The following is a 13,237-nucleotide window of genomic DNA, read 5'->3' on the forward strand; positions in this document are numbered from 1 at the left end:
TTGCAAACTTCTTAGCGTATGAGAATTTCCTGATGAACTTGTTAAAATGCATATTCCCGGGGTCTGCCTTAGACAGTATGTATTTTCAGGGCGTACTCCACGTGATTCTGAGGCAGGTGTATCTAGGACTGCCCTTTGAAAGACACTGCTAGGTGACCGGGGAAGAAAGCGCAGATACAGAGGGACAGAGAAACTAGCACTGGCCAAGAAATGGTTCTGGTCCTGCCCCTACTACCAATTCGCGCTGTGATCTTGGGCAAGTCATCACCTTTTCTGCCCCTTTCCTGCACGACTTAGCTAGGCTGGAAGAGCTCAGATCTGTCGGTTCTAAGTGGATACCTGTAGGATAGGATTAAGGAATCATGTACAGAACACGTGGTGTGGACTGTAAGGGATCCAGACAAAGCAGGACAGACGGGTGTGATCAGTGAAGTCTTCTTGGCCGAAGAGGTGTGAATGAGCTGGATTTTGACAGGTGGGCAATATTCAGATAGGAGAGAGCAGAGGGCATCCCAAGAGGAGGAAGAGCATGCACATAGGCTTGGAGAGAAGCACGGCTGCAGGTATATAGGGCAGTAAGGCATAGTGGTCAAGAGCATGGACTCTGAAGCCAGCCTGTGGGTGCTCTAATCCCAGCTCACCCAGCTAGCAAACTGTATGACATTCTCTCCTTAATTTCCTCATCTGTAAAATAACAAAGGTTGAACTAACTCACAGGGTTGTTGTGAGGAGTTAATATTAAAAAGTGCTTTGTACTTTGACACATAAGTATGATACACGCGTTCGTGTTTGTTACCATTATCCCTGAAGCCAAGCAAGATTGTCCAAACCACTATGATCTCTCCCTTGAAGCAGTAAAATAGCATCCTAATTGGTCTTGTTTCCAGCCTAGCCTCCTTCTAATCCACTTTTTATAGAACAGCCAGTGATCCCCTTTCCATGAAAAATCTATTTCTGCTATTCCTCAGGCTTTTCATTCATTCAACAAATATTGATTGGGTGCCTCCATGCCAGACTCCGCTCTGGTAACTGGAGATACAAATGGTGATGGCCAACAAGGTTTCTGCTGTCTTGGAGCTTACGTTCTTTGGGGGAGGGGGTGGCATAGACAATCAACTCTAAGAAGAAAATTCCAGAGAGTGGTAAGGGCCAAGAATAACACAAATCAGAGAAAGATGGATGGGAAGTGGTGTGGATGGGAGAGATGGGCTGCATTACGAGGGGTATTCAGGGAGGGCATGTCTGAGGAGGTGACATTTTTGCTGAGACCTAAATGAGGGAGAGTATTCCTGGCAGAGAAAACTGGCCCCCAAGTCCTGTACCATCTAGCCCCTACTGACCTCCACCACCTGATCTTCTCTCCAGCTTCCCTTTCAAGTCCTCAAACTTACTCCCTCTGGCTGGTTTCACTACTTGTGCCTGGCACACCTCCCTCCTCTCTCCTCCCCTCCTATTGCCTCCAAAGGAAACCTCAGTCTCATTTTAAATGGCACTTCCTCTGGAGCCTTTTTCTTGACCCTTGACTCAAGTTTAGTCCCCCACAGTACTCTGTAATTCTCCAAGCTATTCTGGTAGCTATAATCACTTACTTATATCATTGTTTACAAGTATCTGTTTGATATCTGTGTTCTCCACTAGACAGCAAATGCTGTGATATCAGGAACCGTCATTGTTCTGGTCACCGTTGTTCCTCAGAGTCTAACACAGCCCCTGACACACAGCAGGAACTTCATAACTGTCCTTGGTTGAATGACAGGCTGCCCGTCAAGCCAAGCATCCTGCATCTTTGGATGTGGTAGGAAATAAAATGGATCCTTTCAGGCAGGACCATGAACCAGAGGCAGTTACTTGGGGCTGGCAGCTGACCAGCAGCTGAGTTGCAGAGTGATAACTACACTTCCAAAAGATTCCTCTGGAAGACACTTACTGGACGGGTTGGAGGAGGGCAGACTGGAGAAAGAGAGAGCCAGTAACGATCCTTACTGAGTGCCTACCGTGTGCCAGGAAGGCACACTACTAGGTCTTAGAGATACCACTGTGAGCAGAGGCAGAGCTGTCCCTATATTGGAGAACTTACGGCTGTAGCTGAAGAATGGAGAAAACAGGGAATCCTTTCAAGCCTTGTGAATTTCAAAGGCTAGAAAGGATATAGGGAAATTGATTTTGGAGTAAATATTACAGATAAGAAATTGATCCCAGATTCCTCCTCACTCCCCTCAATCTCCACCTCCCACAAAGGAGGTAAAGATCCCCTAGGCAGGGAAGGAAGACATAGTTAAAAAAAAAAAAAAAGAAAGAAAGAAAGAAAAGAAGGGGGTGGGGGTGTATACATAGTTGTAGGTGGATCCTGGAGAAAGGAACTCTATACACCCTAGGCCATGGCTGTTGCTACTTGGGAATTAAAGGGACATACTGGCCAACAACCCAGAAAAGCTCCATTTCCCAGGTAGATGTAGTGGCAGCCTGTGTGGAAAAGTAACAGAAGAGCAGGTAAGACAATGCAGTTAACTGACAGTGAGGATTAGATGACTGCCCCTACCCTCCGCCCCCACACTTTGGCCCCATGTGAATTTTCCAGTGTGTACACTCTGAAGACTAAGGGTGGGAAGAACTGAGATTATTTCTTCTTCTTTTTTTATGTTTATTATTTTTGAGAGAGAGAGGGAGACAGAGTGCGTGTTGGGGAGGAACACAGAGACAAAAAGACACCGAACCCAAAGCAGGCTCCAGGCTCTGAGCTGTCAGCACAGAGCCCAATGCGGGGCTTGAACTCACCAACCTGAAGTAGGACGCTTAACTGACTGAGCCACCCAGGCACCTGTCTGAGATTATTTCTACTGCTCAGAGAGAAAAGGTTTGAAAAGAAAGTGACTTGTCATGGGGGGGGGGGGGAGTTACATTTTTTAAATGTTTATTTTTGAGAGAGAGAGAGAGAGAGCGAGCCAGGTAGGAGCAGAGAGAGAGGGAGACAGAGAATCTAAAGCAGGCTCCACGCTCTGGGGTGTCAGCACAGAGCTGACATGGGGCTCAAACCCCTGAACTGCAAGATCGTGACCTGAGCCGAAGTTGGACACTTAACCAACTGAGCCACCCAGGTGCCCCAAAATGTTACATTTCTTGCACAGGAGTCTGGGAGATTGGCAGTCCTTACAGATCAGAAACATCTCACAAGCAAATGTAAAATTGCAACTGTTAGAAAAGCTACAAGGTGAGGCCCAGGGTGCTGCTAGAGCCTGTTCTGGAAGAGACCCTTAGCTGATGCAGGGAGTAATGAGGGTCCAGAGGAAGATGGCTGCACACCCCACCGTGAAGTGAAATGGTGTTTTAGAACTTCTAGGACTGGATAGTAAAGTTGAAACAGCTGAGGTCAAGAGGGATGAAGAAAAAAGTGCCTAGAATCACAAACCAGCCAAGGGATCACTCACAATCTTGCTTTTGTGTGTGTGGAAATGGGGTCTGGAAGTTGGCTCCTTTCCTTCTCTGTAACTGAATGAACATTCGAGAGCCATCAGCAGGGTTCGGGTGCATAATTGCTCTTAGAGGGCGCGGACGCATCCTTCCATAGCTGGTACCTCTTACTGCTCCCCTAATACCTTTTTCCTTTGTGCCTTTTTAGCGCGAAATTTCCTCAAAAAGACCAGGTGCCTCTTGGTTAGAACTACATTTCCCACAATGCCCGGGAGGTACTGGGTAGCTTGAAACTACGTGGACCGACATGCTGAGGGCTTGAAGAGACGGCCCGGCTTCGACTCCGAATTTCAAAGATTCGGTTTACTTACTGCACAGCTCAGATATAGCCGCTTCTTCCCCCTTTCCTGCCAGAAACTTCCGTTCCCAGCTCGAACTTCTGATCCCACTCTTTTTTGGTGGGAATGCTCGGTGGGGGTGGACAGTGGGGGGAGAAACGTGATCAAGAGGGTAGGGCGCATGCGCCCACGGCACGGTGTTTGGGCGGGGAGGGGGACCGGCAGGTCCCCGGGCTCCTCCCGCCTTGCGCGTGCGCAGACGATAAACCAACGCCCCGGAGTTGAGGCGCGGGTTTGGTGGCGCGTTTTAGCGAAGTCGCACGTGAAGGGCAGTAGTGGCCGGAGCCTGGTGAGTGCCAGTCGAGACCGGGGCTCGGGGACAGAACGCGGGACGGGGAGGCGGCAGCCGCTGCAGGTGGGAGCAGGGCGGAGTCGCGAGGCCTGACGGACACGGGTGGGGAGGGGTCCGACGGCCCCCAGCGGGGGAAACAAACGGGGGACCCGAATCCTCGTTGCTATGCAACAGGGGGCGTCGTTACTAGGTAACAGGGGAGGCGCGCGTTTCCGGGGTGAAGAGGGTTCCGAGCGCTGCTCAGAGGTCCGGCAGGGGCGGGGCGGCTGTCAGGCTGGGGTAGGAGGCTAGCGCTGAACGGGTCGCCCCCGCCCCACGGCCCAGCTTCCCGCGGCCTCGCTTTGAGCCCCTTGGGGTATCCCGAGCCCCTTGGGGTACCTCGAACCCCTGGGCCGCGCCGCGTCCCTTGCCAGCGACGCCACCCAGCAGGGCTTGGCAGGGGACTTGCTGTTCGAAATAGCACATGCGACTGACACCCTGTCTGGGGGGAGGCTGGGCCCTGGGGAGGAAGCTGCCCCTTTGCCCGTCGCCCTGCCCCCAAACAGTTGCTGGGCAGCAGCTGCCAGGGGTTTAGCGGGGGCTGCCCCCACCTGCCGGGACGCTGACTTCATTTTCCTCAGTGGCAGCTTCGCCCCGTCAAGGAGCTTCCTTTCGACGCAGCTGTGCTGCTCCGGCGGCCGCTGCGTATTTGGATCAACTTTAAAATAAGCCTCCTCTCCCCGCTTCTCCCTTGCTACCTTGGCGAGTTTCTAATACTCATTTAACAAGCACCCATTAGTCATCGTTCTGCGCTAGGCACTGGGGATTCCAAAAAAAGTGAAGTTCAACCGGAGGCGCGGGAAGTCTGGTGGGGGAGGCCGGCGTGTAAACCTGCTGAATTATGCTACAATGTAATGAACGGTGTATTGGCAGTTTGTGAACGGCAACATTCCTACTGACGCTTAAGGTTTAGAAAGTTCTTGCAGAAACACGTAATGATTCTTAAGCCTGCTTAACCCCATTTGACACTGAGGAGACTGAAACTCAGGTTAAGTCATAGGCATAAGGCGGTGGCTTCTAGTTTGTGGCAGAATGGAGCCTGGGATGGAAGTCTAGGTCCCTACGCGCGCTGCCACACTTTAGAGACTTTGTCTAGAATAGACTTTTTCCTTTGCTGCTGATCATTTCTGGCAGCTGTCTGGTTATGCATCAGAAATCCTCAAGGGGCTCTACAAACAAAATCCTGAGCCCCTATTTGGGAGCGTCTAAGATGGCCCCGATTGGGACAGACATCCTTGCTTGAACAGGCTCCACAGACTTTTCTGCTGGGCGACCAGAGCCGAGAACCACTGCTCCACTGGGGCAGCTCTGAGCAATGATGGGGGAAATCAGGGCCAGCAGAGGGCACTAAGTCAGCTGCCCCTCCTGCCACGTAGTGATTCACGGTGGGAAAGGAAGCTATCCCGAGGAAGGAGCCTTGGCAGGGGGTGTATGGACTGCCCCACCCTGCCCTCTTGGCAAACCACAGCTAAACATATAGTGCCTTCTCACTACCATAGTTAAGTGGAGCAGTTTCCCCAGCTGAGCCGGGTTCTCTTGGCCCTGCCCAGGCCATCTTCCAGGTACCTGGAGGAAAGTGGCAGGGCTGGCCCCAATCTTTTGCTGTCCTCATACCTCTTGGTACAAAACCACGTGCCGCAGGTGGGTCAGCTCCTGGCGGGACTCTGCATATCCTCTCACTTTGAGCTCATTCATACTTGGTGGAACTCTTAAGTGCCTTGAGGGCCATGTGTTTCTGAGGCAGCACAGGGGCTGGAACAAGCAGAAGGGCGAGATTTAGATCCTGGGTTCCGGAGGCAAGTCTCACCCAGTTCAGCCGTGCGAGCTTGAACAACTAACTCCCCTGACCTCTCTAAGCCATAGTTTTCTGAGTAAAATGTAGAATAGTAGTACCTTGTAAGATTGTTGGAAGAGTTCAGTGAGAGAGCGAAGTAACAGGCATTTTGTAAATTATAAAGCACCACACACGTGCAAGAAATAAACGTCTATGCTTAACATCATTCACATACACACTGAACCGGGGCAGATGGCTGCTTGTATGTGTGAATATGAACACACACACACACACACAATTTGTTGAGTGCCACCATTTGAGGCCAGACACTGCAGGAGGTGAATATGTTTAAGACCTACTTCCTCTCAGAGCTCAAGGCTGCTCAGGCTCTTGACTGCCATGGTTTCTCTTTATGAAAAGTATTTGGTTGGGCTGCAGTGAGGAGGTGTGATGACAGTGAGTCTGGTTCCTGCTGCGCAGAAAGAACCTGGAAGAAATGAGAAGGGATCCTGTTAAATAAAACAATTTGAAGAAACGGACCAGCCAATGATCTTCAGTCTCCTCTGCAAAGGGCACCCTCTAGAATCCTGTTAGATTTGGTTTCTGGTGCACTTCAGAAGGTCAGCTGGGGAGCCAGTGATGGCCTCACTGTGGAGGGTTTATTCCAAGGTCCCCCAGCTCCTGTTGACTGAGGCAGATGTCTGCTTGAAAGTCGAGGCTGGCACAGAATGCAGGAGGCTGCCGTGGGGGGAGCAGCTCACATCACCCTGACCTTCTAGAACCGAGGAGACGACATCTGATCCCTCCTGGTGGAGGTCCTCGGATATAGGATCCAACCTAAGATAGCAACCCTGCTCTTTAAGTCCCCAGTGTGGTTATGACCCAGATAGCTCAGGAACTGACCTGTGCTTCCCTCCTGTCTGACCACTGGCAGGCAGGAACCATCTGGTTCTTGATTTCTGCCAAAGAGGGGAGAAGAGTAAAAGCCTTCCCAGCCTGAGGCCGCTCCACATGAATGCATGGTTTTGCAGCCCTGCTTGATTCCACAGACCTCAAGAGGAACTCAGGGCAGGTGTTTCTGGGCCAGAAAGTGCCCCGGATAGGATATTTTTATAACTCTTTCTTGGACTCTTCTCCTTTCTACAAAGTAAGAATCCCTCTCCACCCTGATGGCTCTGATTTCTGGGTAACTCCCAGAGTGATCTGGTAACCTGCAAAAACTTCAAACGCCTGGCTGCTCCTACATCAGGGGCATGGCTTAGCCTCTGATCATTGGGTCTGAATCATGGAAACTCCCTGGAGCTACAGGTTCATTTCTGACCCTGGGAGAGAACAGGGGATTTGCTGGTGCTGTTTGACATTTCTCAAGCACAGTGGTAAATAGCGAACTTGCAAACATTTTTTTTGGCTGGTCCACACCTGCTTCAATGAATCTGTGCGTGTTGGGTCTTAACTTGCCTGTGGCATCATATTACAGATGAGCTCAGAGTACAAAACACAAAGTGGGTAAGTGAATTGTCACCAGGAGTCATTCACGGAGATGATTGCTAGATGCCAAGTTTATTTTAGCCCATGAATAATCTATTGTGTGACTCTCTAAATCCCTTTTTTTTTTCTTTTTTTTTTTTTTTTTTTGAGTGAGCAAGCGAGTACTCTTGAGTGAGCAGGGGAGAGGCAGAGGGAGAGAGAGAATCTTAAGCAGGCTCCATGCCCAGCACGGAGCCCAACTCGGGATCTATCTCACGACTGTGAGATCATGACCTGAGCCGAAATCAAGAGTCAGACGCTTAACTGACTGAGCCATCCAGGCGCCCCCTAAATCACTTTTGAAACTGACTTCGGAGATGATACGGCAGGGCAGTATGTGTGAGGGGTCTGATATCGGACGCACCTGGGTTCAAATCCTGGCTTCCCCCCCCCCCCCCCTTATTGCTTATCCTACCTTGGTTTCTTCTTCAGTAAAATGGAGAACAGTAACAATGCCTACCTGATGGTGGCGATTGTATGAGATAGGGGGCACATGGTTAGCTTTTTATTAATAATATCTTTCCCTAAAGGCTGTGCTCTAACCCTTTGCCTGCATTGGGGGCTGGGGAGTTGATTGAGGTCATTCTGTGTCAGTGGGTCTCAGCTCGGCACAGTGAAATTACCCGGGGAGCTTTTGCAGGTTCAAGCCTAAACCACTCCCAGACAGTGACACCAGAAAGTCTGAACTTGGGACAGAGGCATCAATAGTTTGTGAAGCTCCCCGGTGGCTCCAAAGAGCAGCCACAGTTGAGATCCACGGTGTTAACCTTCTCTCCCAAATAAGTGTGCGATTTGGAAGTAGAAGCCTGGCTTCAAACCCTGACCTTTCTACTTAGCCCAGTGACCTGGGGCAGTGCCTAACCCCTGAGTCTGTTTCTTCTCATCTGTTACCAGTAGGAGGTTAATACCACCTCCTGTGATGGTCCTGCAGGGCAGGAGGCACATATGCAGTTTTCTCTTGCTTGAGCACATACCTGAGCACTTCTCTTTACATCTTTACACGGCAGGAATCTTATTTGTGTGCTATTTCCTAAGTTGTTTTTTATGTCTGCTTGATCTTAAGTAGATTATAACCTCCCTGGGGACAAAGCCTTATATTTGTTTTATGCCCGTAACACCTAAGACCCAGAGACGGGCCTTCAGATTTTTAGAACTGGAACAATCCTAGATCTAGTCTCCCCTAAGGCATTGGAGAATACTTGCCGGTTAACGAACGTGCAAGTGGTAAAGAATGTGAAAGAGGAACCGGTGAATCAAAAGGTCGAGCTAAGCTGAAGTTAAAAGGCCCACTTCTGCCTTTCTCGCCTAACAGGGTGGGGGTAGAGGAGGGCATTCGGGGGGTGTCCGTGCCCGTTCTGGCGCTCCGCTCACCCTGTGCTGCTCTCCCAACAGACCCAGCCATGGCAGGCCCACCGCAGGGCAAGCATGTGTTCAAAGTCATCCTGACGGTCCTGGTGGCCCTCATCCTCCTCCACTCGGCATCATCCCAGTCCCACGCAGACTTCGCGCCACCAGGCCAGCAGAAGAGGGAGGCCCCGGTTGATCTCTTGAGCCAGATAGGTCGATCTGTGCGGGGAACGCTGGAGGCCTGGCTCGGGCCAGAGACCATTCACCTGGTTTCAGAGGTAAGGAAGGTGCTTCCTGCTGTGACTACACACACCGAAGAAAGACAAAGGAGGAGACGTTCATGGCCACCCCGTCTTGGGTCCACATCCTCTCTGTGTCATAATCCCTGCTGCAGAGAGCCCCACATTGTACAAGATGCAGCCAGAGAGTTCTCGCTTTTTCGCAATCCCATTGTTCGATTCCTACCCTAGGGCCTGTAGCTCTCCCTTTCCCTTATTCCTGCCCTCTCTTGTCAGAAAGACTAGGAAACAGGCCAGTCTTTATAAACCCATGTCACTGGATGACGACAGAGTCTGACTTTGGTCTAAATCTGACCTAAAGTCTTAAATTGGCAAAATGTCAAGACCTGAAAATTCCTTCCCCTCTAGAGGTAGAGGTAGGCCTGACTCAGGGGCTTAAGACAGAGCTGTCTTTGCCAGCTAATGACATCCTAGGTGTGGCATCACATGCTTTTGATAGGTCATTCTAAACACTTGAGACGATCATTTATAAAATCCATGATCTAGTAGACCTGAGGGACTCCTCCTCCGTTGAAACATCCTAGCCCTTCACAGATGTTGCTTCCACGACTTCATGATTCCGTGGGAGGACCCTGTTCTACAGGGTGACAACTATAGAGATTTGACGACCACCCCCCCCCCCCCCATACACACACGTTCACCTACTACCATCACCAAAATATTCTAGCAAATCGGTTGAATTAGGGCCCAGATGTCCTGAGTTCCAGTTTTGGAAGGAGACACGGCCTGCCGTCCAGGCTTGGTTCGCAGACCTCTGGCTGAGAAGGAGGTGAGGGACGTTCCCTCCTGGCCTTGCCTGCGCAGTGGTTGGAGGCTTAAAGGAGAAGGGCATGATTGATTATAAGCTTATCTCCTTGCCCCGCTCTTTCCACAGACCTTGTCTCAGGTGATGTGGGCCATCTCATCAGCCATCTCGGTGGCCTTCTTCGCGCTGTCTGGGATTGCTGCGCAGTTGCTGAATGCCTTGGGGCTAGATGGTGAGTGGCAGAGTACTGGTTCGGTCCCCTGGAGCTTAGCCTGTCACTTCCTATTTGTGGGAGCTTATCTTTTCAGGGCGCAGACTTTTCCCCAGGTGCTTAACCCCTGCCAGGTGTCCCCAGAGGCAAACATAAGAGCAGGCTAATGGTTGCCCCTACTTACCAGGTGTTTGCTTCCTGTCTGGCTAAGCCATAGTATCTCATTTAATTGTTACCCGCGGCCCAGAGCATCACTCCCATTTTGTAGATGAACCGGGTTCCAGGCGAGGGAAGTAATCTGCCCCCAGCCAGCAGGAACAGGAGCGGACTGACATTCAAGCTCCTACCTTTGTGACCCTGTGAGGAAGGATTTTTCCTTTGCAGGGAGTTTTAGCTCCTTTTTTGGTTCCCCCCCCCCCCACCCCGTGCCCTCACCATTCCAGATTGGCTGATTCTGTGGTTCTCCCTCTTCCAGGAGATCACCTCACCCAGGGCCTGAAGCTCAGTCCCAGCCAGGTCCAGACCTTCCTGCTGTGGGGAGCAGGGGCCCTAGTTGTCTATTGGCTTCTGTCCCTGCTCCTTGGCTTGGTGTTGGCCTTGCTGGGGCGGATCCTGTGGGGCCTGAAGCTTGTCCTCTTCCTGGCCGGCTTTGTGGCCCTGGTGAGGTCAGTGCCCGACCCTTCCACCCGGGCCTTGCTCCTCCTGGCCTTGCTGACCCTCTACGCCTTGCTGAGCCGACTCACTGGCACCCGGGCCTCAGGGCCCAACTGGAGGCCAAGGTTCGAGGCCTGGAGCGCCAGGTGGAAGAGCTGCGCTGGCGACAGAGACGGGCGGCCAAGGGGCCCCGGGGTGTGGAGGAGGAGTGAGGGGGCGCCGGGACAAGGCCGCCTGCGTCGTCCTCGTCGTACCAAAGAGCTGCACTGCTTCTGGATCGCACAGCCCCCCTTCCAGTACCCTGCCCCTTTCCTGCCCCGTCTCTGAACTGTCAGAACCTTCCTGTCTTCACCGGACCCCACCCCCCACCCCCGGCTGAGAAAGAGGAAGACCATTCCCCATGCAGGTCCCGGGGGCCCTGCCTTCTGAGGTTCTCTGTCTGGGATTGGGTTCTCTGTCTGTCTCTTAACCCTTTCGCTGCTCCCAGCCTGCCTCAGTCGGGGCAGGTTGGAACAGCCTCCCCATGGCTTGTGCGTCTGCTCTCAGTGAACATCACTGCCCCGGTCTCCTGTGACTCAGCTGGCTCCCCTCTGCTGCTGCCTTGCCTTCCTCCTGATACTCTCCTAGCTCCTCCTTTGCCAAGTCCCCAAGCTTCCTTCCTCGTGTGTCTCCTTCCGGCCCCGCGCTCCACCCAAACCACAATCCCTCCAGGCATGCTCTTCATTGCCTAGCTCTGGGGAAGAGGCAGGGCATGTGGGACCTGAGGGGAAGGCAAGGGGGAAGTTCCCACCCGGGGCTGGGAGCAAGGATGTACATGGAGTCTGTTCTAAGTGCCTTAATCCGAGCCAGCAGGGCCCTTTGCCTGCCCGCCACTGTACTGTATGTAGGAAAGTGCACTGTGGCTGCTTTGTGTCAAGAAGAGAGTTTTCCCTCTCAGATTCTTGATTCCCCTTCAGCCAAAGCAAAAGGTGACTGCTTCATAGGCCTGTGCCTGCAAGTTGGACCCTGCGGTGGCCATCAGATCCCCTGTGGGGATTTCAGAGACACTGGAGGAGAAAGGAGGACTCACCTGTCTGCACAGCTCCAGACTGTTCTCCACCCCTCCCTCTCCCTCCACTCCTGCCACTAAGGACTTGCCGATCAGGGTCCACCCTGGTGGCCCCGGAGGCGTGCGGAGCAGACACACTAGAGCCGCACATCGGGGCCTCTTCCCTTCACAAGCTCTGAGAGGGGCAGCGTGAGCCTGCCACCCGAGCCCTCTCCTCCAGGGCTCTCATTCTTCCTCTCTGAGGTTCCGGGGGAGGTGGGTGTCCTCCGCCAGGCCCAGCACGTGATGTGAAGAATGAATTAAACGCCCAGTTCTTAACTGTTAAGGTTTGATGTGGAATCACCGCTGCAGTGAGATATATTTTTATCAGCGCTTGGTTGGTTTTAAATAAAATGCACGCTATTTTATTATCTTGTTCCATATAAAATGTATTTACTCAAAGTCTGGATTGCTTTCATTTCTCCCTCGGGCTAAATCCATTCCTGTAGAGCCGCTCCGTGTTCTTGACTTGTCCCTGCAGGGGCAGTGTGAAGCTGGTAGAGAAGGAGGGAGAGGAGGGGGTCAAAACAGAATTGTTAGTACTGGGTACCCTTCCCTCGTGGACCATTCCTTCCTGAGGAAGGCATGCGCCCTTTACAAAACTTCCGGGAACTGACCAACCGCTCGGGTGGAATAGCGTGGATGTGGGGGAGGGCCATGAAGATACCCCTTCCCCCATTGAGTGTAAGAATAGGAAAGGCTGGTGGGCTGGCAGCCAGATTTGCCTGTCCTCCCTCCTCCCCTCATCAGATGGGATTTTCCTGCACTATGGTTCTCAACCTGGCCTATGTTAGATCAGTTGTTTTGTAGAGGGTTACAGGCATGTCGTTTCTGCCCCCCCCCCCCCCCCCCCACCCCCCCCACCCCCGGTTTCTTAAGCTGTCCGGGAGATGCTAATGTGCAGCCAGGTGCTCTGGTCTGGACCTCTCCTAACTGCCTGGCAGGCAAGGCTGGGCCAGGAGGCCAGGACCTGGGAGGAAGGACTTCCTTCAGGAGCAGAGGGGCCCTCGCCCTTCCTGAGGCCCACAGACCCCTCCCAGAGCTGGGGCTAGGCAGGAAACTCCAGCTGTCCGCCCCTGAGAACTTCTTCCACAGGAGTGGTCCAGGGCTCTAGCAGCGAAGGCCCAGGTGATGGTCACCTGGGCCTTGTTGGCCCCTCTCTCCCCCTTTCCACCCTTGCAGCTCAGTTCCGCACATCCCTGAATTCCTGATTCAGGTGTGGATGCCTCTACAGGTGAGTTGCTTGTGGGGCGGGCGTGAGGCGGAGGAAGTGGCCGTTTCCCCCACGGGCAGGAGCTTCCGAGAGGGAGCGACCCGAACGCCTCGAGTCCCTCTCGGTAGCGGCGGGTCAGCCCCTGTGGCTCCGTCCCCCAGGGAAGCGGCCTTCTCCCCGACCTGGTGCACGGGGGCGCTCGGGGCTTGGGGATCCGTAGGGCACTAGGACCCGGCGGGGCGG

At 52.8% G+C, this 13,237-nt stretch overlaps 1 protein-coding gene across 1 annotated transcript; it reads left to right on the plus strand.

Moving 5' to 3' along the window:
• The first annotated feature begins 4,014 nt into the window (after positions 1–4,014).
• Positions 4,015–11,004, plus strand: TMEM109 (transmembrane protein 109). The gene is given in 5 exon segments (XM_007092009.3): positions 4,015–4,095; positions 8,831–9,063; positions 9,959–10,061; positions 10,516–10,800; positions 10,803–11,004. Coding segments are annotated over 4 exon segments (717 nt in total). The 5' UTR covers positions 4,015–4,095; positions 8,831–8,838; the 3' UTR covers positions 10,907–11,004.
• Positions 11,005–13,237: the final 2,233 nt, after the last annotated feature.

This window comes from Panthera tigris, chromosome D1 (assembly GCF_018350195.1).
Source record: "Panthera tigris isolate Pti1 chromosome D1, P.tigris_Pti1_mat1.1, whole genome shotgun sequence".
NCBI lineage: Eukaryota > Metazoa > Chordata > Mammalia > Carnivora > Felidae > Panthera > Panthera tigris.